Raw genomic sequence first — 26,159 nt, forward strand, 5'->3', positions numbered from 1 at the left:
CGGAGGTGGTTCCAAAGTCCGCACTTGTGTCGCAATATGCACCACGATGAAGGCTCCACCGCGCTAGTCCACAACCCGTTAGCCACACAAAACGCCGATGCCAAGGCCTCCAAAATCTCGACTCAGTGCTCTCGCGAGCGGCTGGAATCTTTTCAAGGTCATGACGGTCAGAGTTTCTTCTCTGACGGACCTTGTAGCTCCACCCTCCGCGACACCGACCAAACCAAATGGGGCAGAAGCGAACCCATGCCGAGACCAAGGATGGCTTCAAGAAGCCTTCTCCGGATAAGAACCGGATGAGCGCGAAGAACGACAGGAAGCATGGCGCGCGCAACGACAAGAAAGACACGCGCAAGGATGGTGACGCGAAGAAGGCGCGGTCGCAGCTGGTGCGCATTATCAAGAGAAGAAAAATTCATCACATTGCTAACTTTGCATAGCTGCTCAAGCCGCAGCCAGAATGGCATGCGATAGAGTTGCCAGCGCTCCCGACCGTCGAGAATCCTACGATCCCGCCCCGTTACATCATCGACAACATCCACGAATATGCCATCAAGCTCCTCGACGCAGAGGCCAGCGAGTATGCCGCAACCCACTTGGCCAAGGACTCATCGCATAAGTTCATGTCGACCGTCATGGAGTCTGGTACCATGGAGGATAAGGTGTCCGCGTTGACCTTGTTGGTTCAAGAGTCGCCGCTGCACACGCAAAAGGCCTTTGGCCAGCTCATGGGTCTATCGCAGAAGAAGAGCAGAAATGCTGCCATGCAGGCCTTGGCTGCGCTGAAGGATTTGCTGGGTCAGGGCGTTCTGCTCCCACCAGACCGAAAACTCAAGGCTTTTGCGCGACAGCCAGGCCTGACCGCCGCACTGCAAGGAAAGAATGTACAGTGGAGAGCAGGCGACAAGTTGCCGGGCGCTCTGGAGAAGACACATCTGATTGTGTGGGCATACGAGGATTGGCTAAAGAAACAATACTTTGAGCTGCTGAAGATCCTGGAAACCTGGTCCAACGATGAGGTCGAATACTCGCGCAACCGTGCCGTCACATATGTCTGGGAGCTGTTGAAGGAGAAGCCGGAACAGGAAGAGAACCTCTTGCGCCTGCTCATCAACAAGCTTGGAGACAAGGAAAAGAAGGTCGCGTCAAGGGCGTCTTACCTGCTGCTCCAGCTCCAGATTACCCACCCGCTCATGAAGAACGTCATCATCAGCTCCATCGAATCCGACCTCCTTTTCCGACCGAACCAGAGTGGCGTTGCCAAATACTACGCCATCATTACACTCAACCAGACCGTTCTCAGCTTGAAGGAGCCCGAGGTCGCCAACAAGCTTCTGGAAATCTACTTCAGCATCTTCCTTGGGCTGCTGAAGAAGCAGAAAGAGCACGAGAAGGAAGAGAAGAGGATAAACAAATACGGTCACGTTCAGGGAGGCGGCGGTCAGCCTGGAAAGATGGCCAAGCAAAAGGCTGAAAAGGCGGCAACCATGGCCTTCAAGGTCGAGGACGAGTCGCGAGAGAAGCTGATCTCAGCCATCCTAACAGGTGTCAACCGCGCATTCCCATTCGCTAAAACCGACGACGCAAAGTTCGAAGAGCAGTTGAACATGATCTTCGAAGTGACGCACTCTTCCAACTTCAACACCAGCATACAAGCTATGACCCTCATCCAGCAGATCTCTGCGACGAAGCACTACTCCGCAGATCGCTTCTACAGGACTCTGTACGAATCTCTTTTGGATCCCCGATTGATGACAACCTCAAAGCACATCATGTTCTTGAACTTGCTGTACCGCTCGCTCAAGGCTGATACCAGTATCAAGCGTGTCAAGGCCTTCGTCAAGCGCTTACTCCAGATCATCCACATGCACGAGCCGCCTTTCATCTGTGGTGTTCTGTACCTCGTCAACGAACTGATAGCTACCTTCCCGACCATCAAGACCATGTTGTCAACGCCTGAAGACCATGCCGATGATAGCGGCGATGAGCACTACGAGGACGTCGATGAGGACAAGGAGCCAACGACTAAGAAAGTGGAAGAGAAGCCTGCACAAGTGACCTATGACTCCCGGAAACGAGACCCAGAATACGCGCATGCTGATCTGTCTTGCCTATGGGAGTTGCTGCCACTGCAAGCACACTACCACCCTTCTGTTCACGTCCTGGCCTCCAAGATTGTCAACCAGGAACCCATCAAGGAAAAACCTGACCCGACTATCTACACTCTTATGAACTTCCTCGACAAATTCTCCTTCCGCAACGCAAAGACCAAGGCACCAGGTATACATGGTTCGTCGATCATGCAGCCTATGTCTGGAACTTCCAAGGCCGCGTCTTACCTCATCACCGCCCGCGACGGCGACCGCACGCACGACCCGCTCAACTCTGAGCAGTTCTGGCGACGCAAAGTCGACGATGTCCGTGTCGACGAAGTCTTCTTCCACACATACTTCGAGAAATCCGGCAAAGCCAAGCAAGCTGACAGGAAGACGAAGAAGAAGAATAAGAACAAGGACGACAGCGATGAAGGAAGCGACGATGATGATGAGATCTGGCAGGCGCTTGTCAAGAGTCGTCCGGATGTTGAAGGCGATGGTGGTGACGATGACGACCTCAGCGACTTCGACATGGACGACATGATGAGCGACGATGAAGCTGGAGGAATGGACGGCGGTGTTGAACTCAACCTCGGTAGCGACGATGATGAGGCTATGGCGGAAGAGGAAGAAGAAGAGGCTGCCGGTGGCCAGCACCAAGACGACGATGACGATGACTTTGAGAACTTCGACCTCGACGATGAAGACGCCTTCATGGACAGCGACGCCGACGTTCCAGTCGAACTCAACCTGGGCGACGATAAAGACGAAGACAAGGACAAGGACGGCCGCAAGAGCAAGAAGAGAAAGCTCAAGAGCCTGCCCACTTTCGCTTCTATGGAAGACTACGCGAAGATTATCGGCGATGACGATAGCGAGTAGCTGGGTCTTCTATAGGGCGTACGGAAAAGCAGGTGCGAGGAGTCAGTCTTGTAGTAATGCTGATGCGATTCATCGAGTGGCGTTATTCGTCTTGTCCATGGCTTGAGTTTTATTGTAGATATCCCATACCCTTGTAATGGACGAGTTCATAGATCATGGCGAGTGTGTTCATCGCTGTTACTGATGTTTGGGTGCATGCACTAGATGTGTTGTTCATCTTGACTCCTACCCATATTCGCGTAGTGCTTCAACGCCCGTCAGTCGGCTCACACCTACATTGTCAAATGTGCAGTGTATTTGTTTGGGTACCTCAAATCCGATCTCTTTGGGTTGAGCCAGGATGTCTGGATACTACAATGATTGCAATATCTAAGCAAGATACGAGAGTGAGATGGAAATCTCACACATCCCGTTATGAAGAAGTAGATGAGACAATGGATAAACCGCTTCTTCGAAAGAGCGTGATGAGTACTTTTCCAGATCTGGCTTTACAAGTTCTCGAGATTCTTGGGCGTACGAGCCAGTACTTACCATGACAACAACACGCCACACCAGCTACAAGAATATAACGTAGAAAGTCCATACATCTGTTAAATAGAATCTACATTCTGTAGAACGAACATCCCATCCACAATCTCTGTCCAGAGTTTGGCGTTTGCGGACGCTTTGAGACAATGAGAAGGGGGCAGATGGCGTGCACTTTAACCCACAGCCCCTTCCTCTCCTCTTATAGCGTTCCACCGTCGCCCAGGTGTAGATGCAGAACGAGGAATTTCACGAACAGAAATCTGGGGGCATATCCAACACCCCCAGAAATCCGCATCTCCTCAACGGACTATCGCCATCGCCATCCCGTGTCTTAAGTCCAACAGCCTCACTCTTTCGACTCCATCCCGTCTCTTGAAGCCCAACAACAACACTCATTCGAACCTCATTCAAACCTCATGAAAGCATCATGTCGTCCTCACGATCACTAAACCTCTGCATCGGCGTTCAAGACCGAGAAAGCCTTCTCGCATGGTGTACCATGCGAATGTTCATGTCAAGGTGTAAGAACCCAAGAAGCCCAAGCACCCCAAGAACCCTTTTCCGATTAATGATCAAGGCCTCGCCCATCCCGCCTCGCCTCCCCCCGCGCACTTCCCCGTTCCGACACTGACTATAGCGCGCGCGTGCAGCCTCAATCTCCGCGTTTCACTATAACTATACCTAATTCGCAGATGTGAAAACTAGTCTATGCAGGAAATGGGCATGGTCTCCCTGCTTCCAAGTACGCGATCTAGATTTCGTATTACCATTACCATTACTATGCGCATTACACAGAAACCAGAAACTAGTCTATGCAGGAAATAGGCATGGTCTCCCTGCCTCTGAGCACGCGATTCACCTCCACATCACCTACCCATTCTATAACAGAAGCCAGAACTAGTCTATGCATGAAATAACAATGGGGCTCCCTGCTTCTAGTACATAGATTCGGCTCAGCCCCGCGTACTTTGCTCTGACAACAACATGACACCTGGGCATGTCCATGGGTATGGTGAGCGGCGAGAACTCCGCGTGAGGAGCATTTACCACTTGACTACTGCGTTTATTCCAGCCCGTGCTGACCAATTTATCACTTGACCATTTCTATAGGAGAAGGAACTAGTGATGCGCGAGATGACTACGGTCTCCTTGCTGAGGATACATATTTCAGGCCGCCTGTTCACCACTTTGACCCAGAGATAAGCGATACGCCGCATTATGATAGTTCGAGTAGTCTGCAGTAGACAGCAAGTCGCGTATGCGATGTCATTACATAGTCTAGACTGAGAGCTAAGAAAGGACAGGGTACGGTCCAGTTCGGTTGAGCATGGTAATTCGTGCCCCAGGCCTGAGCATTTTGTATTTCCGAAAAGGGAAGTGGTGCATGTGCATGAACATTGCGCGACACTCGAAAACCTACTTCCAACACCCTGGCTCTGATCTGAGATGCGCTCCGGAGAAATATTGCTTAAGCGAAAAGTTTATATGGCAGCATGAGAAGGAGATAATGTGCGAGTGCGGGAGCATGCTCTGAATCCGGGCTAGAAGAGATATTGTTGAGAGTTACAAATTACGACGTAGGAGTGCATTACTCCCAGTGTACCGTTGTAACAGGAGTCGCCAACAAATCGCATCTACCAATCCGATGCAACAGCCTGATCTCCCCAGCGGAATTTTCACCCGCCACCAATCCCACGTTCAATCCAACATCCCGCGGAAATCTCAAATGACAGGGAAAGCAATCCATCCGGCAGGTGGAATTTTGGGTACGCCACCCTTACCTCAAGACCATCCAACAACCCCGGGTAACAATGACGGGCATCTCACACATGAAATTCGGGGACGTTGAGGGACATGCATTCTGACTCGGCATCTTGAGTCGCAAAGACCACGAATAGAAATAGCAATTGTGACTACTATACCCCCGGCGATGATAACGTCAAACAATGCAAGTGGGGACCGACCTTCCCGGGATCGCAAAGACTCTCCGTTCGATGTTCGGTAATTAAGCGAAAAAACGGATGTCCCGATGCAACGCGTACGTTTTTCGCTTTCGCGTTGGTGGTCTACTATATGTGGATTTGGTGATCAAGTATGAGGTGGTAGAGTGTCATGGACATCACAAAACGCCGAGGATAAGGAGAAGCGAGCGAAGACAAGGGGGTTGGTTGGACCGCGGATGCAAGGCGATGTGATGTGTGACACGGAGGAGATGCCCGGTAGAAGACGTCAGAGGGACGACTCGTTGCGCTCGCTTATGCCGGTCATGATGCTTGTGAGTCGGCCTCTTGCTCGGTGTAATGAGGTCAGGCTGAGTCTCGACATCGCGAAGGAATGCTGCGTGACTGTTGAGCTTTGCAGAAGGTGTGGATATTCGCTTCAGTTGCTTGGGGCGGAATCTTGGAGGTGTAACTTGATGGGGTGGTTGATGCGCGTCGTTTCAGGTCACCGATGCGCGGTCACGACTCGCATTATTCATGGCGCGCATCATACGATGGTTTGACAGCGGACGGCTTGGTCGCTACCAGGAGACATGCTGGGGGTCGTTAACCCTGCGGTGACTGCAGCGGAGGTTGACCGATAATTGACAGCTACATTTCCTTGGATTGTGTAAGCTACACAAAGAGCAGACCTACGACATGGTTCGTATGTCTTGTAATCATTGCAGGGCATAAAACGATAGTCCAGATCTGCCGTTGTTCAAGGGATAAAATACTGACCAACCCCAACCCCTTGCAAACCGGATACCGACCTATTCCGACATGCATCATGACAACTTCGAAAGGGTCCATAGATGGCGTAATTGAATCTCGCAGGACCATACGCCAGCGTTGTTGAGAATGAGATGGCGCGCGCGCGCGAAGGATTGGCGATCTTCATGAAGCATTGATACCGCTGCGGAGAGCCGCCCCGCACGAATGCGAACCTTGTGTTGGGTTGAGAACCTGGTGCATAATCATTACAACGTGGACCACAGAGTGCTGTGTGTGATCCTAGGGTCGCTCAGTGCTGAGAGGTCGGGAGCAAAAGAAAAAGAGTTACAGTGAACAGCTCCTTCCCACATGGATTGACATGGGTGTAGTGTAAGCGCGGGGAGGCGGGACAACCTAGCGCGACCTGTTTCTCAGGTATGCTACGGTTACTCGGCAACGGTCGACGCCTCCCGGATGGTTGCTCCGGGGCATTCTGACCAATAACGTAGCTTGGAGCGGGGTTTCGAGTAAGAGACCCTCATTCCGGAGCTTGCTCCTCGCTTCTGGAGGGGTCAATAGCTCCCTTGAAAGACCCTGCAAACAATGGTTGAGCTCAAGACGGCATATGTGGAATGAGAGGCGTAAAAACTAATGTAACCAGGAGTCTGGAGTTTGCGCGCTTGCCGTAGTTCGAACGTGGAAGTGAGAGCGACTAGAGTTTGCTAAGATCGGCTATCAGCCTCTGAGAACACGGCTCTTATGACACCGAATATCTTCGGAATATGTGGCACCACGGGACAACTGATCTCAAACCGCGTCGCTTAACGGTTTTTACGTGACGTATGCTTGTTTTGTGGCTAAACCAATATTGATCGCCGATAGGGGTTTGTGTTGTTCATGTCGTAGGTGTTGTGTATGAACCTTGCGATTTATGCGGGACTACTGGTGACAATACGCGTACATGATCTGGAGCTGACGATGGACTATCCAGGGTCCAGTTTGTAGCCAGGAGCTTGTCCAGGGACGTCGCTGAAGGACGCTGGGCATGACTTGACTGGGTAGGAACATGTTTCCCTCTTTCCATGCGGCCAGGATGTTTCCAATTACGGCGGCAGGCATTTGCAAGGCAAGCAAGCGGATATGCATGCCGCGTTGGGCTCTCGCAGTTCTACTCGATACCCATGCACATATGCTAGGAAGAGTGCAATAGCCGATGAATATGCCCTAGGCTGGATAAACGGGAGTGATGGAGGACCATCTATGACTGCTTAGTCACGATATCGTTGAACACTTACAGTTCAGAGTAGCGCCAACCGTGAAAACGCTGCTCGGAGTGTAGTCCAGCCACTCTCATTCGACACAGGGCGGACGACCTGCTAACGGATACTGAGTGGGGTACATAGTTGCCTAGAATAGAGAATTGAGCTCCCTGGAAAATCGGTATACAGAAGATGTAAGGTGGGGCGCGCTTCTTTTGCGACAATGGGTTCACGATGGTATTGGCATCCAAACAGTTCGCAGTGACTATCAGTAGAGATGTGCAAGACGGCGCGAAACGGCTGTTTGGGTCAGATCAAAAGCAAATCCCAAGACGCGGGCGCCATCTGACATCCTAGACGTGTTGATCTTGTGGAGAGCTGAGGCCGCCGGACGTTGAGAGCTTTCGCGCTTGTGAAGACGCCATCAATTCGTCTGCAGGGTCTTCAAGTGGGCGCATCGTCTTGCACCAATGGCGGCTGGGGCATGCAGAGAGATACCACACGAAGAAGATTGCGCGAGGGGAGCATGCGGCGAAGAAGCAATTTGGCTTTAGCTGAGCGCGGTGAGCATCTTGAGTTCCCAGATTAACGAGGAAAAAGCAGCTGCGGCAGGGGCCAAGGGCGCAGTACCGTGGAACATCTCAGGAGGATCTATGGCTGAAGACGAGGCTGGCATTGGTTAAGATCGCATCTCATCTCTCAGATGTTGGGCGGGACGATCACGAAGCACCGGGCTGGTCCACGTGGCTGCGTGGCGCCCTTGCTTCCATCAGCAAAAGAATGGAGATCGCGATGCCAAAGTCGGTGAGATACTGGACTTCGTATCGACAGAAGCGTATCGGCATGAGGTGCAGCAATCACAGCAGGGGACCCCTCGTGTGGCCGGCTGGTAATTTTGCGCACATGAGGCAGCATGGGATTTGGCCATCGTGAGTTTCCCGATAGGGCAGGGCGGCAGTGGGGACCGGTGCCGAATGCGAGGCGTAAGGCACGGGGCAGGAGTGACATCAGCGTTTGTAAGAGAAGATTAACGCCGGGTCAGTCGGCGGCAGGAAGGGGGACTTGGGCGGGCCCTGCATAAAACAGCGATGGGAAAAGGCTGCGCGAGGGTGGCAGAGATCGTGATTCGGGCAGCCTTGAGGGGAGAAAAGGACCGGATGGGTGGTGGCCGCGCAAAGTGAAAAGGAACGAAGCAGGCTAGAGCAGGGAGATCACGTCGATGTGGTGCAAAAACTCGATGGAGGGGTTCGGTCAGTGCTGCGCGGCTGCCGTTTCGAGGACGGCGCGCAAGGTCAAGAGTCTGGCCAGAGGAGTCTATGGGGCTTTTGCCGCTAAAAAGAGCGCCAGGGGCTGTGGCTGATGGCGGACGCCCGACGTCATCTGTTGTTCAAGAATACCGATTCCCCACCAGATGTCCCGATCACTGCTCAACGTCCAGCGCGGCGCTAGGCTGCGAGCGGATAGGTCGGAACGGCTGGCAGGGATGCGTAAGCGGAGAAGACCCTGATTCTGTATTACATCAGACCCAGCGACGTTATGCCGGCGCGTTGTTTTTCGAGTACCGAATGCGCTCGAAAATGCAGACCCTGGGGGCGCTGAGAGGAAGCTGGTATGACAGGCTCTGACGGTCTTGGTACGACTTGTCGCTTGTCGCTGTCGCTGCGATATTTGCGCTGTGTAGTTGTCCAGGGCTGCGGTGTCTGGTGTCTGTGGTGTCGCGATCTGTAGTGTCGACACCATGCGACCGATGCGATACATCATTCCGATGCGCATCCCCAAACAAAACAACTGACTCTTTGACGCCGACACGCACCGGCACCAGGCCGGCGGAGGGTGCGGGTGTGAGCTGGCACAGGGCCTGTTTCTTGCCATTGGCGCCCGAAGGTCGCAGAGTTCCTTGAAACTGCCCTCGAGATCTCGATCTCTCCTGAGCAGACGGCACCTGTCCGCCGCCGTAGCATTGGCCGGCGCAGCCTGCTACCGACGGGCAATCTTGCATGGCTTTCTTTTTCTGCACCACCCATGTTGACCCATGTCGATTGCAGGACCGCTGAAGCTTCGTCCCAGCAACCCAGCAGCACGCTCCGCGGTGCATCGCACTGAGTTCCACGGTGTCATGCGCTGATGCCGCTTCCTGGTCGGTCGCTCTTTCCTAGTGCGCGTCGCCTGCGAGCTGATCGCCGGCAGCCGGGGCCCCTGCCACTGCCTGGCGCTAGCGTCTTAGGGCGGACTGCACTTTCCCATCCCCACGCATGCAATTCTCAGTCCCTGATAGTGCCCTGATCCTGGGACCAGCGAACCCTGTGCTTCTGCCCTGCTTGTGCCTTGCCCAATATAACTTGCTCCCAGTCCCGCATCTGTCGTGTGGTGCTCCAGTAAGCTCTCTCCCAATTCACTCACCACGCCCGCTCCCCACCATCCACACCTGTCTCATTGTCGTGTCGACGTCAGTCGCCTGCCTCGCACATCACTCAAACATCACCCTGTATAAAGCGCCTCAACCACCCGGCCACCACTTTCACGTGCAGCCCATCGCTCTCTCTGCGAATTTGGTCGCTCCCCCACTGGCACTTGTTTGCTCAAAATGGACGCCTTGTCCGGCAAGAATTCGACAGGTCGCAGAGTGTCATTGCTAAACGACGGCCCGGCGCCTCCTCCTCAACTTGTCCGACTTCCCTCCATCACTCCTTCCCTCCAATCCCGGACCTCCAGTTACTCATCTTCACCCCTCGCCTCACCCCCTCGCCTGGTCCGCAGCGACTCTTCCGACTCGACTATGCAGACGCCTTCGCCCATCACGCCTGACTTCTCCTACGAGCCCGGCATGGACTCGCCTGTCTTCGCGCAAAATGGCTTCTTCGTCGACCAGAAGTTCGGCGTCCCCATGCATCAATCATCCGGCCCTCTTCCTTACCACACCAACCCTGCCCAGGCTGGCTACTTCAGGCCCGACCACATGTCTGAACACCCTGATCAAGCGGCGATGAACGCCCGCCCCAAGAAGAACAGCTACCCGTGCCCAATGGCCAAGCAGTTCGGCTGCAACGACTTCTTCACCACCTCTGGCCACGCCGCCCGTCACGCCAAGAAGCACACTGGCAAGAAGGACGCCTTCTGCCCCGAGTGCAACAAGGCCTTCACCCGCAAAGACAACATGGAGCAGCATCGCCGCACCCACCAAAGCGGCCGCAATGCCGCCAAGGGCGGTGAGCGCGACGTCAAGAAGGCCAAACACCAGGCAAAGCGTCCCAAGCCAGCCCCGCTCCAGTCTTCGACGATGCCTTCTTTGTCGCAGCTTTCCATGGTAGACCCGTCGCTTCCCCTCAGCCCGTCCGGATTCTCCATGGCCCCCGCTGTTCAGTCCACCGACTCGTTCCTCGAGTTCCCCAACAGCTCTCGGTACCCCGATCCGACTGCTTACAGCTACAACCCCGCTCCCGCCCAATACGGTGGTCTTGACGCACTCGCCATCGCAGCGAGTGGTGAGAAGCGCAAGTTTGAGTCATAGTCGCTCATCTCATCTCTCTTTCACCGTTCATCTGATCACATCTCTGATCATCTCTTCGGGTCTTCTACATTAGACCACACGATTTCTGGAGCGAGGCGCTTAGGGCTACGACCACGATATCATGGAGTTCAAAAGTCCGACGGAACAATAGACGCATGCCGTCATGGCTACGAACGGACCTTGGCGTTTGGGAGCAGTGCGCATCGACGCACGCATTTCTTTTCTTTTATTGTATATACTACCAATTACTTCGGTACTTGGCCGCGCACAGCCTGTGTCCTTCTTAGCGGTCTCCGCTAGCATCCTCATGTTGCGCAGTGTACGTGGAGGATGTCATTCGAAGATAGGGATTAGGGCTCGGAACAGGCAACATGGATACCCGCCCTTACTCAAGGGGCAACAACCTTCGATCTCTCATAGTTCAAACACATCACGGATGTCCACGGAGTAATGCCGTGGCTTCCGACAGAAAACAATACAAATAATTACTACAAACACATCTTCCACCAATCTGCGTTGTGACCTGTGCTCGGGTGACTGACCTCAACAGTCGGTCTGTACCATGGGTTGTTTGGGACACAGCCGATCACCAACCTTACGGATAGCATTCACTTGCAGTTTTCACCTGCAATGGTGACGACAAGAAACGGCCGCGAACTGCGGATTGGTACCCCGCTGTCAGCTCATAGTTCGTGCCAAACGCACTATTGCCCGCTTCTCAACCATGGCACGCCAACATGTTCAGCCATACTAACATAGCGGGCGCGCCTCCGCGCTAGAATCTCTACCCCTCCAAAGCTTATGCCAGAGTCTCGTCCCATCAACACGCCACAGCGCTCTGATTCCGCCGCGCCTAGAGTCAGCCCACGTCGTCCAACGGTCTCGTCCTCAACCTTTTGGCAGCGACGAAATCATCGGTAGAACCTGACGCTAGCGACCCACTAATAAAAGGCCTTTCACAACGCTGATGACCCTGCAGATCTTTTTCGAGCCTAGCTCTGAACCTTAACGATCTGCACAAGAACCCTCAGGTCCGGGAGCCCCGATTCGGAAGGACACGGCTCCCTGCCCTGCCATTGGCTCGGAAATCGTAGCAGGGCAAACTCTATCCAAACAACAGGCCAGCTCTCCGGGGAGAGAACGAAATTCCCCAACATTGCATCCTAGGAGTCCATTTCCTTGGCTTCGAGGGCGCGTTTTCGACTCGTCAGCCACAATGTACGTGTCGCAAGGCACCCAGCGTCGGTTGCACTGTAAATGGCGCGCCCTGGGTTACGAGTTCCGCCTTGGGAGGGACCCCACATCCGACTTGACGCCGGATCGCGGATTCCTCATGCCCTGCAACCGCTGTCTCGGCTCACTTTCCAACGCTCCTCTGCTTTTGCATCGCAATCTGTGCCCATCGTGGAAATGCTGTCCCCACGGATGAACTGAGTGTGACATCATATCTGCATCAACAACAGCAATCCTCTGCTTTTTGCGTCGTTCCATGTTTCGCGCGCAGTTTGCAGTATCGTTCGGTCGTACATCACGGAAGTTTGCGGATCGGCGGAGCAAGTAAGCAAGTCACTGCTGCGAGGACAGGGCGCATCTGTTGCTCAACCAGCATGCACATGCAACCTGCGAAGCCAACAAAAAAGCGAAAACAAATTGGGTTTCCCCCCCTCAACGACGATCTCGAGGCGCGCGTATGTGTGGCTGGGCTCGCTGGGGTCGGTCGTTCTGCGTTTACTAAACCCGACACGGCATCTTTCGGATATAATAGCAGCAGCGCTGCGAACACGCAAACTTTGGGACCGTGACGCTGTGTCACCATCAGGCTTCCGCTGTCTCTTGCTGGTAAAGTCTGTCTGTGCCCCTGCCGCGGCTACAGCGGGCCAACTTACTGGTTCCACGATGATACTATGGAGTATGTACCTTTTTACTTTTTTTATCTGGAGAAGATAAGGTTTTACTCGCGGATGTGACCTCTCGCATCTTCTGGAGCGAGGTGGTTAGTGGAAACGCTACGGCTATACAAGAGGAGGTAACAACTAGGTTTGCGGACTGCAGTCATCGATTTCTTGCTTCCTACTCGGAGTATCAGCCTCTTTGTTGCCTGTTCTGCCTAATCTCGTTTTCGTTGACGGGCAAAGTTGCCGTTGGCGATTGCGTCCATGCATGGCAGACTAGACATTCCACCTCATGCCACTGCGGCTTTCATGGCTCGTTGCGAGGGCAGAGAGTTGTATGCGGTGGTTGCGTATGGTTGCACGGTAGCCACGCATTCGCTAAACACAACATACTGCAGAGTCGTACCACCCGACTCGCTACACCCAACACTCCTCAGTATACCTTTATATCAGTACACCATGTCTCTCCCTTACCCAGGTAACTCGCACAACAGCACGCCTTCAAGCCCTCCTCCCGCTCTGTACAACATTGGACGCGAGCTGGGAGGGCTGGGACTGGCCCCACTGCGGGATGTCCCTGTTGTGAGACGTTCGTTTATCTGCCTGCAGATCTCAAGATGACTGAGACAGCGTGGCCTGGCTCCAGTAGGCGAGTTTGCGGGGGGAGATGAGATGCATGGTCGGGTCTTTTGATGTTGTGCATCTTGTGCGATGGATGTGTGCAGGTCGCCATCTGCTGTGTATACGGTAAGGGTGTTGGCGGGTTTGCCGCCTTCCCCGTTCCCTGCTCCCTGGCTCGGGGAAAGTGAGGAAGGGTGTTTCCAGGGTGAGTAGGGTGATGTGGAGCTGGCGGGGATGATGTGTTCGTTCCGTCCTCTCCTGCCGAGAGGGTGATGCGGAAGAGGTCACTGACGTCTCTTCCCTCTCGCTTCTGAATAGTATGCAGAGTGTTACTGTCCCTTCTATCCCCACGTTGCTCAAGTTACAGGGCTTGCACAAGTATGCGAGAGGAGCAGCGAGATACTGAAGTTTTCGGTTTCTTACGTCGCACCAGATTAACGCCATGTGCTCATGTCGCACCGGGGACGTGGGCGCGAGGGACGGCCGCTTGGTCCTACGTCGTGCAGTCTCACAACACGAGAAGCCCATTTTGTTTCCACGGCCCTGTGTAGAGCTCGGCTTGCATGTTCGATACGTTTAACAGTAGAGGAATACATACCTTAGTTGTCACTCAGAAGAGCTACCAAAAAATGTAGCGTACGTGAAACATCAAATGAATGAGAGATCAAGCGCAGTCCCAACCCTGAGAGACACACTTCTCCATAAACGCGAGTTGAGACACTCATTAAATGCACGCCAACCACACAGAAACCCTACACGAAGTAAGCAAACACTCATCATCCCACAACATCCCGACCCACCCCACTCCCCTCTTCTCTTCCCTTCCCTTTCCACGGTCGCCCCGTACCACAGCCCCAAGACCCAGGGCAAGCGCCCACCGACCTGTCATCCCCAAAGTCGATCTTACAACCTGCAAGCCACAGACCGTCTAAGGCTGCGACTCAGGCCCCTTATGCCGTGTCACTATGGCTGATACACAAGTGTATCTTTATGTAGAAGTAGGATATGTCGCGCCTGGGCGAAGGGGAATGCACGACATGGTTGGCGAAGGCGACACGCTGTGTTGAGGTAATGGGTAATGTGAATGGCAGGACGGGAGTCGCTCTACGTTTATGACGGATGGGGATGGGATTTTAGCCGCGGGGTTCTAGGGACTTGAAGTCTTCATCATGAGGGACGTTTGTCGTTGTGGGAGTTTTGGGCTGTAGGATTATGATTATGAATGTGGCGATGTTGCTGTGATTGTGGGCATAGAGTGAGATATCACTCCAAGGGGCGAACATGTTCTCAAACGTCACATGTGTTCTCAGTATCTAGTCGTACGAAGTCTTCCGTCTATTCCAATTCTTCAATAGACTTCAGTCAAGAACCGCCCAGCATTATGCAGACGAACACCGTGAAATACACGCGCTGTGCCCAAGACCCTTTCGTCCCACTTCCGCGTGCACATAACCCTATCCAACATTCAGCCGAAATTCAGAACGCAGCCACAGCCGAGCACCAAGAATCACATGAGAAGACAGTCTCGCCAGTAAAAAAGGGTAATGCAGAATAAACTTTGAAAATGTCTTACACACTGCACATGCACGAAGCTGACAACTGACAGGTGTAACTAGCGACAACTCAGATTATCGTCTCGCTACCCTTATTCTTCTGCCCTGCATGCACGCGGTGCAACATTCGCTTCCGAGACCCTTCTCTTCTAGTCTAGTAGAGTAAGACGCGTGTTCCCGCCTCTGTAACCGAGACACACGTAACGACGCGAGCGAGGGTATAACGAAGCCATGGTAGTAGGAAGCAGGTAAAGACGAAACAAGCAGCTCGTACGTCGTGGGAAACTACTTTTAGCATGGTGAGCATGGATGAGAAAAGGGTTCAGTACGCGTGCGTGTGTGACTAGTGTTGATGCAAAACACTGACACGGCAGTCTCGCTGCGGCCCGTCAACCATGCACGTCGCCCGTAACTTTCTCAACAGCATATGTCTTCGCGGCCGCACATGTGAGCGCCTGCAGCTACTTCCCGAACACGAACCAGGAATCCGGAGGCGAGACTGCCTATCGTGCCATGCCAGGGCCCAACCATTGCCATCGCCGGAGTCGGGTGTCTTTGCATGATGGGTGCTGCGTCTCTCATGTGAACTTCGCCATGTTTACATATCGTGCGAAGCTGTGGTCCTCGCTTTGGTCGACGCCGCGGTCGTTGACTGCCTGTCTGTATCGCTCTTTTAGGCCGGTTTCTGGATCATCTGAGTCCATCTCATCCTCGTAGTCTAGGTCTTCGTCCATCATGCCGGCTTCGTCGGAGTTTTCTGCATCGCTGACAGTCTCCGGCTCTTCTTTTCGCGGCTTGCTCCTTGGCTTTGCGCCTGCGCCTCCCACCTTCATGTCCTTCATCATCTTGTCCAACTCTCGCTCACGTGTCGCTTTCTTTTCTTGCTCCCGTTCTGCCCTACGTCGCTCAAGCTCGGGCTTGTAGTCGCGCTCGAATTCTTCCTTCTTTTCCTGCACGCCCTTGAAGAACTCATCCATGCCGTCTCCGGTCATAGCACTAACGCCCACAACACTGAGATGCTTGTAGAATTCCTCCAGCACCAGTGACATGCTGTTCAACAGACTGCCCATGTATCCACTTCCTCCACCCATGCCTTCACCACCGAAGCTGCCACCCTCTTCTTCGTTGCGTAGGGCAGTTTGGAATGCCTCAAAATCGGTCATCCAATCCTTCGCGAACTGAGCGTCTTGCGCGTCGGTCTTGTTGAAGACGAGTATCATAGGCAATTTCGTCTTGTAGAGAATGGAGCAGGCGTAGAGCATGTTGGACATGAAGGTGCTTGTGCTAGTTGTGCGCGGTGTGTCGATGATGTATGCGATGACGGTGGGAAATGTGCTGGCTAAACTCGAAAGCAGAATCTCTCCACTTGCCGACCAGACGAAGACCTCGATCTGCCCTGGCGTGTCCACGAGGATGTGTTTGACCTGCGGTTGTTGCGCCGGTGCTGCCTGCTTGTCCTTGCCCCCACTTGTCATGAATTCGACTGTGCTTTGCTCTGGCTCCTTCACTGGCGCTGGCGGCTGTGTTCGCTTTTCCAACAGGCCAATGACCTGATCAATCTTTGTGCTGAACAGGTTCAAGCTCGTCAAGATACCCCCGTTGGGTCCCAGGTTGAACTGCTTCATGACCTCCTTGTAGTTGACACTGTCTCGGATGTCGATGTTGGGTGTGAATGGGACATGGTGGACGGCGGGGTCGAGGTTGATGATGTACGGGGGTGTCGGAGACGCTTTGGAGACGGAGGGTTCGCTTTGAGTCGGGTCGGGATGGGTATAGAGATGTGAAACAAGGCGCTGCATGAAGGTGGTCTTGCCGCTACCAGCCATGCCCACGCAGACAATCGAAACGGGTGTGTTCGAACTCGCGGCAGGCGCAGAGCCCTCGGGAGCCTTTGCGGAGGACATTGCGGAAGTTGTGCGCGTGTTTTGTAGACGATGGAGGGGTGAGAGTGAAGGTTCGGAGAACGAGTGGTAAAGTGGCAGCGGTCTATCGGGGGGAAACGCGTGATGCTTTGTAAGGAGGGTCAGGTAAAGCAACGTTGTTGACAGCGGGATGTAGAGCGTTGTTCTAGGAATTCTTAGGCGGGGCGGACGCGCACTAGGGAATCCGCCGCGGTGATGTCAGGCCCGAGCTCCAGCTTCGAATCCGTCTCCAAACTTTCCTCTCGCGACAAGTCTATCAACACCAATCGACTTGATATCACCGCCAACATGGGCCTGGAGGATTTTGAGAAGGAACTCGCGCAGACCAAGAAGAAGGACGATAAGAAAAAGCGCGATCGAAGCAGAAGTCGCGACAGACACCACAAGCACCGCTCATCGCGTCATCACGACGACGACCGGGACGAGCGCCACCGTCACAAGCGATCGCGACACCATCGCGAGACCTCGGAAGAGCGCGCGCGGAGGAAAAGGCGCGAGAGAGACGAGAATGACGACCGGTCGCGACGGAAGCACAAGGAAGCCGCATCGAGTGACGAGGAAGACAGTTTGACGCGAAAGCGCAAGTCGCGACACTACGAGGAAGATGAATCGTCGGGATATGATGCACCCCAGGAAAAGGACTACGCGCCACCAGACGACGATATCCTCGACCAGCAGCTCGAAGACGCGGCGAACGCAGACCTGCAACGCGATGACTGGATGAAGGCGCCTTCTTCCATGGACGTCGAATACGTGCAGCGCAAGAACAAGGAGGAGAAGGCGACATATGTGAAGGCGTCAGATGAGGGTCAGCCAGCGCTCAAAATGCATCACGCGGAGCTGAACCGTGATTTGGGGAACTCCAAGGACCAGGAAGCCGTCGCTGAAGAACCCGCGCAAAGAGAAGTCAGCTACACATTCGGTGATTCAGGTGCGCAATGGCGCATGACGAAACTGAAGGGCATCTACCGAAACGCAGAGGAATCAGGACGAAGTGTGGAAGAAATAGCCATGGAGAAATACGGCGATCTACGGGACTTTGACGAGGCGCGCGAGGAGGAGATTGAGCTGGACCGCAGAAAGATGTATGGGCAGGACTACGTCGGAAAAGAGAAGCCATCTGGCGAGCTCTTCGAAGAACGCAGACTCAACGCAGGTATCCACAGGCCGTCTCGCGAGCCGCACGAACCCTCAGAGCTACCCCAAGGCGAAACAGTGCAAGACCCCCAACCTGCAACAAACGCTGTTATGCTCAGCCAGACCGAGCTGAACAGGCTTAAAGCTCAGATGATGAAGGCAAAGATGAAGAAGGCGCCCGAAGCAGCCCAGCTGGAAGCCGAATACAACGCGGCCCTAGCCGGCAATTCAACCTCCCAAAACCGCGACGTCGTCGTCCTAAACGCAATGGACAACCGCATGCTCGCCGGCGGCCGACAAGGCGAAGTCATCGCCCTAACCAACAAACGCGGCACGGAGCGCGGCCTGGTCAAAGAAAACGAAGAAATGACCATCGACGACATGGTCCGACAAGAACGGCGCACCAAAAACCAAGCCGGCGGCGAAGGCGCCCTCCTCGCTGAAAAAATAGCAAAAGACAGCAAATTCGACAACGACCTCGACTACATCGACGACAACGCGACCAAACTCGCCGCCCGCGCCCCCAAATCTTCCATCAATCTCCGCAACGCCGCAATCCAAGACTACACGAAAATGAACCGCATCCTCGACGCCTGCCCCCTCTGCCACCACGAAGACAAGTCCCCGCCCCAACCCCCCCTCGCCCCCATCATCAGCCTCGCAACCCGCGTCTTCCTGACCCTCCCCACCGAACCTGAAATCAGCACAGGCGGCGCCGTCATAGTCCCCATCCAGCACCGCACCAACCTGCTCGAATGCGACGACGACGAATGGGACGAAATACGCAATTTCATGAAGTGCCTCACACGCATGTACCACGACCAAGGCCGCGACGTCGTCTTCTACGAAAACGCCGCTTTTCCCGGGAGAAAAGGACACGCGGCGCTCAACGCCGTTCCTATACCGTATGAGCTAGGTGACACGGCGCCTGCGTTTTTCAAAGAAGCGATTCTGGAGTCTGCGAGCGATTGGACGCAGCATAAGCCGCTTATTGATACGCAGAAGGCGAGTCGGAATGGGCTTGGGAAACAGGCGTTTCGGAGGAGTCTGGCGAAGGAGATGCCGTATTTTCATGTTTGGTTTGAGCTCGATGGGGGACTGGGGCATATTGTTGAGGATGAGAGGGCGTGGCCGAGGGGCGATTTGTTTGCGAGGGAGGTGTTGGGCGGGATGTTGGATGTGGGTGTTGAGGTTGTGAAGAGGCAGGGGAGATGGGTCAAGGGGGATCGGAGGGTGGAGGGATGGAGGAAGGGGTGGAGGAAGTTTGATTGGACGAGGGTGCTTACTGAGGGTCAGTAGATGGACTCGGTTGTCCGTCTACTTGAGGTGGGATATGATAGAGATGGAGTATGTTCTCAAATCGAAGGCATGTGTTTCGTCTATCCTGTAATGTCGATTGCCCATGCAAAATCATTATCGCTTGCTCGCTCCACAAACATCTCCCTCTACACACTACACTACACCACACCGATCCAACCCCCTCGAGCCGAACGTATCCATGCGTGATTATACCCTTCCGCCCGTCCATTCACTCAAGAGATTATTACGCTTAGCACGCTGCGCTTTTCATGCTAATAACATACGTACGGGTGCATTACTGCCCCTCCCCCTCCACCGCCCCTTCGTCGCCAAGGCAGGTTGTTGAGCACGCTAACCACACAAAAGCAAAAGGAACAACCCATTTTCCCAAACGAAAGCCTAGGGTATCAGAAGTGTAAGGCAAGGCAAGCTTTAGGCGAAATCAGCCGAGTACGAGAAGCCACGGAATTCTTCCTGCATGGCTTGTGAAAGCACTAGATGGGTTGTTAGTAAAAGCAATACATATGTATATAGGGTTGGGCAACGTACCAGACTGCACAGGCGTAAGCACAGGTGTGACACTTGTAAACTCGGTATCGAAGTTGCTAGTATCCGTTGGGCTCGTAATCTGTGGCGTAAATGGCGGTTGTACTCGCTTGTGGTAGATGTCGTCCCAGTTGATGTTTCTGAAGAAAGCATGTGACATAATCTCTTGGGCATCGGTCGGTCCAGATCCAAGACGCATCTCAGGCTCACGTGTGAGCAGTTTCTGGAGGATAGATACCGAGTCGCGCGGCATGTGAATGGGGTAGAGGGGTTCGTCGGCAAGAATGGCATCGTAGATTTCGTCTTCGTCTTCACCACGGAACGGTGATTGCTGGAGCAGCATCTGGTAAATGAGCACACCAAAGGCCCACCAGTCAACGGCACGGCCGTATTTCTTGTCAAGAAGAATCTACAAAATGGCGTTAGTGACTCGATTTTGTGATGATGGACGAGACTTACCTCTGGTGCCATGAATTCGGGAGTACCACAGAAGGTGCTGGTAGTTGATCCGTACCACATCTCTTCCTTGCACAATCCGTAATCACCGATCTTGATGTGTCCATCTAGCGTGAGCAGAATGTTATCCAATTTCAGATCACGGTAGATGACGCCGTTCTCGTGGAAGTACTTCAGTGCAAGGCAGACTTCGGCAGCATAGAACCTGTGAACGTGTTAGCGTTTGCCCTTTTGATGATGATCTGGTAACGTACTGAGCGCGTTTCGTGCCGAATTGGCCTCTCTGAATGTGCAACATCAAATCACCACCACTAATGTACTCCATGACGAAGTACACACGGGTCTCGGTCTGGAAACAAGCGTGCAAACTCAAGAGGAACGGATGCCTCTCCTTGTTCGCGATCAAGAAGACTCTCTTCTCTGAGCGTGTGCTTTCCACTTCGTCGTTTTCGATAATAAACTCTTTCTTCAGGACCTTAATAGCGTAGAGCTGCTTGGTGCTCTTCGTCTCTGCCAACATGACCTTTCCGAAGTTACCCTTACCCAGGACTGCAAGGAAGTTGAAGTGGTCCAGACCTATCCTCTTTCCAGTTCCTTGTGTGTTCGCTGCCGGTGTGACCTTCTTGCCTGGTGCTTCTATTACCGCCGATGGGGGTTGTTTCGCGGGCGCGGATGGTTCTTGCATCTTCGGTTGCGAAGGAGGCGCTTGTTGCTGGTGCGGGGGTTGCGCTTGTGGCGATGGCTGTGGTAGAGCGTATGAAGACTTTTGTGGGTAGTTGGGCATCGCTGCGGGTTGTTGATGGCTCGGTGGGTAGCTCGGGATGTTGGCATATGCCGATGGATCGTAGGTGGCCGATTGAGGAGCTTGCTGTTGTGGTATGCGTTGATCTGCTGGGTATCCACTACCTGACGTCCTTCCGCCCGGTGGCGCATAGTCCGTGTTACTGCGGCCATAGGCAGGTTGAGCTGTGGTTTTGTTCATCGCAGCTGCAGCCGCAGCGACCGAGGATTGGGTGCGTGGGCCCGACGAAGGTCGTGAGCCTGCAGTAGGCGATGTGGGAGCCGCGCCAGAGCTGGATCCAGAGAAGGAGGCTCTTGCCGCATCGATTGACGCCGCCGACGTGGCATATGATTGTTGTCGTGGAGGGCCAGGCGGAGGACTCATCTGCTCTTTTCCGTAAGAGTACCTGTCGGATTGGGCTTGGTCTTGACCGGGTTGACCTGGAGATTGAGGTTGCGCTGGTGGCAGAGGTTTTGCTGGCTTATCCGGTCGCAGGGTCCGTCCGCTCATGCCTGGGCCCGACGATGACTGTCCTCTTCTCGTCCTCTTGATTTCCATCAAAATCTGATTAGCCACTTCCATGGACATACCGCAGAAGTCAGGTACGAAGTGAACGCAGTGAGCGTGACAGGTGAGACCACATTCTGAATCACCGTTAGTGGGGTTTGCAAATCGGAATAGTAGATCCACTCACCATTGCACTTCTTGGTTTGTTTCCGACCAAGTGGCAGGACGTAACCGCAGTGACAGCACCAGTTGGCACCCATGTTGGAAAAGTTTTCGAAGCGATGAGGAATGCGGTGGTTGAGCTTGGCCTCGTCTGGGTCGGTTTCGGCGTTGGACTGAGTGATGCACTTGGTAACAACCTTGGGGTAGCACTTCTTGTGACACGTGTAGTTGCAGTCCGAGCATTGCATACCGGCGGCATACTTAAGGAACTCACCACAGAGCGCACAACGCATAACGTTGTAGAACTGCTGCTGGACGAACTTGTGTCCGTACTGCTCGACGACGTCTTCTTTACGCTGGCGAACGGCACCTTTGCGACCAAGACCAAGATCGAAGGGTTGCTTATTGCCCGTGTTTTTGGCGAAAGACATGGTGAGGTGGATGCGACCTACTGGCTCCAGTGAGAACCAGTCATCAATCATAACGGGTCCTGTTTGGGGTTGAGGACCACCCGGCCTCGCGCCAGCAGGACCAGGACCTCCAGCACCGGCGCCTGCGAAGTTCTGCCCTGGCGGCGGCTGGAATTGCATGTCGGGCTGAATGCCGGCTGCAGCTCCTCCCATCTTGTCAGCGGCCACCCAGCCGGAGTTTGCGAGCTCCGTTTCGATCTTCTTCCTTCGCATTTCTTCGGCAATGTCTGATATGCGGACCCACAACATGCCGATGGGCAGAAGGTGGTCGCCCGTCTTATCGTATACGGTGATCTCGATCTCGTTCGCCTTGTCGATGGCGAAGTCGTGAACTTCGTCGACCCAGCGGTCGTTCCGTGTGGGCTTTGTGCGACCCTTGATTGAGTCTTCGACTTTGATGTTGACAAACGTTTCCGGGCCTCGACTAAAGCGCCCAGTAGCTGCGTGATCGACATCGGCGACGGCATGTACGCGGAGGGAGAGGTGGCCGCTCAAAGGTTTTCTTTGACTCGGAATGTTCAAACTGTCGTCTGGGTATAATCAGCATGTGGCAGCAGACGGTATCGTTGGGACTTACCGTCGCCATCGGCGTCGCCCTCAATGTCGACGTGGAGATCCTCATAACGCTTCAACGAGTGCTTCAACAGCTGGATCTTCTGGTTACTCTCGATGCGCTTGGCTTCTGCGTCTGCCTTGCTCTTGCGGTCGCCTTCCATCTGGTATAACCGCACCATCTTCTCGATTCCGTCCTTGTACTGCTTTTCGACACTGAGCTTGAATTCGAGCTGGGACAGCATGAGCTGGATGCGGGGACCGAGATGCGGGGTATCATATTTGATGAGGTCTGCGCGTGTTAGCTGAATAGATTACTGACGTATGCAGCAGGTGTATGTACCCAGTTTGCTAAAGTTCGGTCGCTTGTTGGGCGCGCCGGGAGCTGGCGGGGCATATGGCGCGCGAGGAGGCTGCAGAGCTTGCCCTCCACTGAGCTGGCTGTACTGGCTTTCAGGACCGCCATAAGCTCCCTGTTCTTGCACATACCCGTTCCAGCCGTCTTTCGGGGGAGGAGTCAGAGGGTTGTTGGGGCCGCGGCCTGGTTGCAAACTCATGTTCTCCATGCCTGTAGAGGTTCTCTGCACGTCCAGGTCCCGCAGCTTCGACTCAAAGTAGTCAATGTTCCGGCGGCCGTCCTTGATCTGTCCATCGAGGCGGGAAAGCACGGCCGGGTTGTTGGTCGACTGGCGCATGGCATTGGCGGCGTTGATGAGGGCCCTTTCACGGTCGATTTTGCGTTGCACATTGGCAACGGTCTCGTCGACGTTCGCCATGGCGGCGGTCGTCTACGGAAGGTGGGCGCGGAGGGCGTCAGGAGATTTCTTCACCGACAGAGGCGACGGCGTGACACGGTGCCCAGCGGTGGTGGGCTGCGAGGGATGCGTCGGCGCTCGGGCAGGCAGCCGTGACGTAAGCAGCTTCTGCGCGCAAGCAACAGCCAGTCCAACGCGTCGTCGGCGGCGGCGGCAGGGAGGTCGCGTAGGTGAGGTTGGCGGGCGACAATGGCGGAGTCGTCGTGCTGTGGTGATGTCGTTGGGCGAACAGCGATTTAGCTCACGCATAGGGTGGCTTAGCGGAGCCCCACTTTCCCCCTCTTCGTCGAGTGGCGTCGGGAAAGGGTTAAGTGCCGCTGTCTATCAAAAGCCGCGGGTGCTGTTTGGCGTCGTCGGGCGCGAGTACGAGACAGCAGAGGTGATGACGGCGACTGTCTGGGCGGCCGTGGCTGTTGGTGGGGAAAAGACTAACAGGCAGGCAGCATGGCGGGGTGAACTCTCAACACCGTCTCACAAGGGTTCCATGGAATCAGGCTTATTGCCCTGCTTCAGTCATACCACTTTGCCTTCTCGCATCCTCTCGACCACATCCCGAATTCTTATCTTTGTTGAAGGCAGGTGCGCATGACGCCCGCCCGATTGGGCACCGACGCCTTGACATGTGCGACCTGATCTGACTGTGCGAGGCTTGTTTTCACCCAAACTTCCTCCATCACTCCTTGCACAACTCTCTGAAACCTTCATCACACCGTCCACCACGTCTTGCGCGTCAAGAATTGAGAGCGCTGATGTCGGTACGCATGTTCCCGTTGTATCGCATGAATACACGCTCCATCGACTGCTACCCCATCAGTTCGCTCACGCCAAGTACGCGTCGTACTTACTTATGCTGATCCTAGCTTGATACGTGCGCGAGATGTTCGACACATTGCTTTTCCCGCACTCAGGATATGTGCATAATCGCGTTGATTTACAGCTACTGTTGACCGGTTCCGTTGCCAACTGGAAGGGGCATTATACCGTGCAGTGACAGCACACAATATAGGAGATGCATGAAGCAGACTGGCAATCATTCTCCGATGTACATGCAAACAATACTGATGCAGTGTGCAACAGGCGAGCAATTATCGAAGCTCATTGACGCCTTGGTTACTTGATCTCGTTATTGCACTATGTTGGAATGGCTGTCTGCATGTCCAGTTGAGCTTCGAGCCCATTGATGTTGATGGGTTACATGCATCTAGCGAGTTCGTATACGCCACCGATACACGAACGAATGAGGATGGACATAGGCTCAGCCTCGTGCCAACACTTCCTTACCTCGCGCTGTTGCCTTCCTTCACATATCCTCAAGAGAATAACACACGCTCTAGAGTTGTTCAAAGGATAATCTACTACACCTGCCTATACCGCTTCGACAACTCATCACAACTAGTGCCCTCATACACATCGACCGCGAGGCACGAAGGCGCTGGAAACTACGCTTATAGCTCACTCGGAAGCCGTATAACCGCTGACCATCATGGCTCTGGCGATCTCGGGAAGTTGCGATCGCATGCCACGGTTTAAGCACGCCCCTCTCGATCATACGCAGCCTTCCATCCGAATCATGAAGGTGCTACCGAATTTGTCCCCAGAAGGCTTGGTACAATGCACTCTTACACACGGGAGTACTGATGACGAGTATACATGCTTGTCTTACACCTGGGGAGACGAAAGTACAGCGTATCCAATCCTCATCGACGATCAACTGTTTTTTATCCGGCAAAATCTGCACGAGTTTTTGCACGTCGTGCGACAGAAATACCCTCTGAGACTATTCTGGATAGATGCTGTCTGTATCGATCAGAGCAGCATTGCTGAGAGAAATCATCAGGTCGCTCAGATGGGGGCTATATATACCGCAGCAGTGCACGTCATCATTTGGCTGGGCAAGAGCAGTGACATGGCCGAATTTTTCCGTGCATGGAACGACTTTTGTCGAGCCAGAGGAAGCTTCTCCAACCAACCGTTCGAGAGCCTTATGCGGCAGATGATTGCGCGGCGTCGACTGAGAGAATTCAAGGATGGATGGCTCGAACTTGCGAATCATGCTTATTGGACTCGGGCTTGGATCACACAGGAGATTGCGCATAGTAGGGCACTCAGTCTTCTGGCTGATATGGTGGAAATTCACGAGCTTAACCGCATCGCCGACTCCTCATATGCCTTCGTCACAACAACCGATGTAAGATTTTCTATTCACATCGATATAGCGCAGCATCGTCATGCCATCCTTGGAAAACGTCTTTTCTCTTTACTTACAAGATTACCCAATCAAGAGTGCCAAAGGGCTCGGGATCGGGTATACTCCCTCTTGGGGCTTGCTGCAGAAGGTTCAGATATTCGTGTGGACTATGGCAGCTCAGAAATGGCATTCGTGTTGATGTTGTTAGACGTGTGCAAAGAGTTGAGGTGTCTATGCGGGTTCACATTCATTTCTCACATGCTAGGTGGTATGGAAACGTTGACGGCAAGAG

General features: G+C 54.0%; 5 protein-coding genes across 5 annotated transcripts; 3 read left to right on the top strand and 2 right to left on the bottom strand.

Annotated features, from left to right (window-relative positions):
• Window positions 1–227: 227 nt before the first annotated feature.
• Window positions 228–2,978, top strand: J4E90_006168 (uncharacterized protein; the record flags this gene model as incomplete). Its single annotated transcript, XM_051435717.1, has 2 exons — window positions 228–389; window positions 441–2,978. 2 exons carry the CDS (start codon window positions 228–230, stop codon window positions 2,976–2,978), a joined length of 2,700 nt encoding a protein of 899 aa, XP_051290575.1.
• Window positions 2,979–10,234: 7,256 nt separating this feature from the next.
• J4E90_006169 (uncharacterized protein) lies at window positions 10,235–10,966 on the top strand (the record flags this gene model as incomplete). The annotated part of the gene is made up of 1 exon (XM_051435718.1): window positions 10,235–10,966. The coding sequence occupies one exon, from the start codon at window positions 10,235–10,237 to the stop codon at window positions 10,964–10,966; it is 732 nt and encodes a 243-aa protein (XP_051290576.1).
• A 4,644-nt stretch (window positions 10,967–15,610) lies between these two features.
• Window positions 15,611–16,936, bottom strand: J4E90_006170 (uncharacterized protein; the record flags this gene model as incomplete). Its single annotated transcript, XM_051435719.1, has 1 exon — window positions 15,611–16,936. The coding sequence occupies one exon, from the start codon at window positions 16,934–16,936 to the stop codon at window positions 15,611–15,613; it is 1,326 nt and encodes a 441-aa protein (XP_051290577.1).
• Window positions 16,937–17,149: 213 nt separating this feature from the next.
• Window positions 17,150–19,390, top strand: J4E90_006171 (uncharacterized protein; the record flags this gene model as incomplete). Its single annotated transcript, XM_051435720.1, has 1 exon — window positions 17,150–19,390. The coding sequence occupies one exon, from the start codon at window positions 17,150–17,152 to the stop codon at window positions 19,388–19,390; it is 2,241 nt and encodes a 746-aa protein (XP_051290578.1).
• A 432-nt stretch (window positions 19,391–19,822) lies between these two features.
• On the bottom strand, window positions 19,823–23,640 carry PKC1 (Serine/threonine kinase; the record flags this gene model as incomplete). The annotated part of the gene is made up of 7 exons (XM_051435721.1): window positions 19,823–19,884; window positions 19,940–20,345; window positions 20,396–20,597; window positions 20,647–21,817; window positions 21,868–22,842; window positions 22,890–23,156; window positions 23,208–23,640. The coding sequence occupies 7 exons, from the start codon at window positions 23,638–23,640 to the stop codon at window positions 19,823–19,825; spliced, it is 3,516 nt and encodes a 1,171-aa protein (XP_051290579.1).
• Window positions 23,641–26,159: the final 2,519 nt, after the last annotated feature.

Source organism: Alternaria incomplexa, assembly GCF_024043165.1.
Source record: "Alternaria incomplexa strain BMP 0042 chromosome Unknown scaffold_8, whole genome shotgun sequence".
NCBI classification, from domain to species: Eukaryota; Fungi; Ascomycota; class Dothideomycetes; order Pleosporales; family Pleosporaceae; genus Alternaria; species Alternaria incomplexa.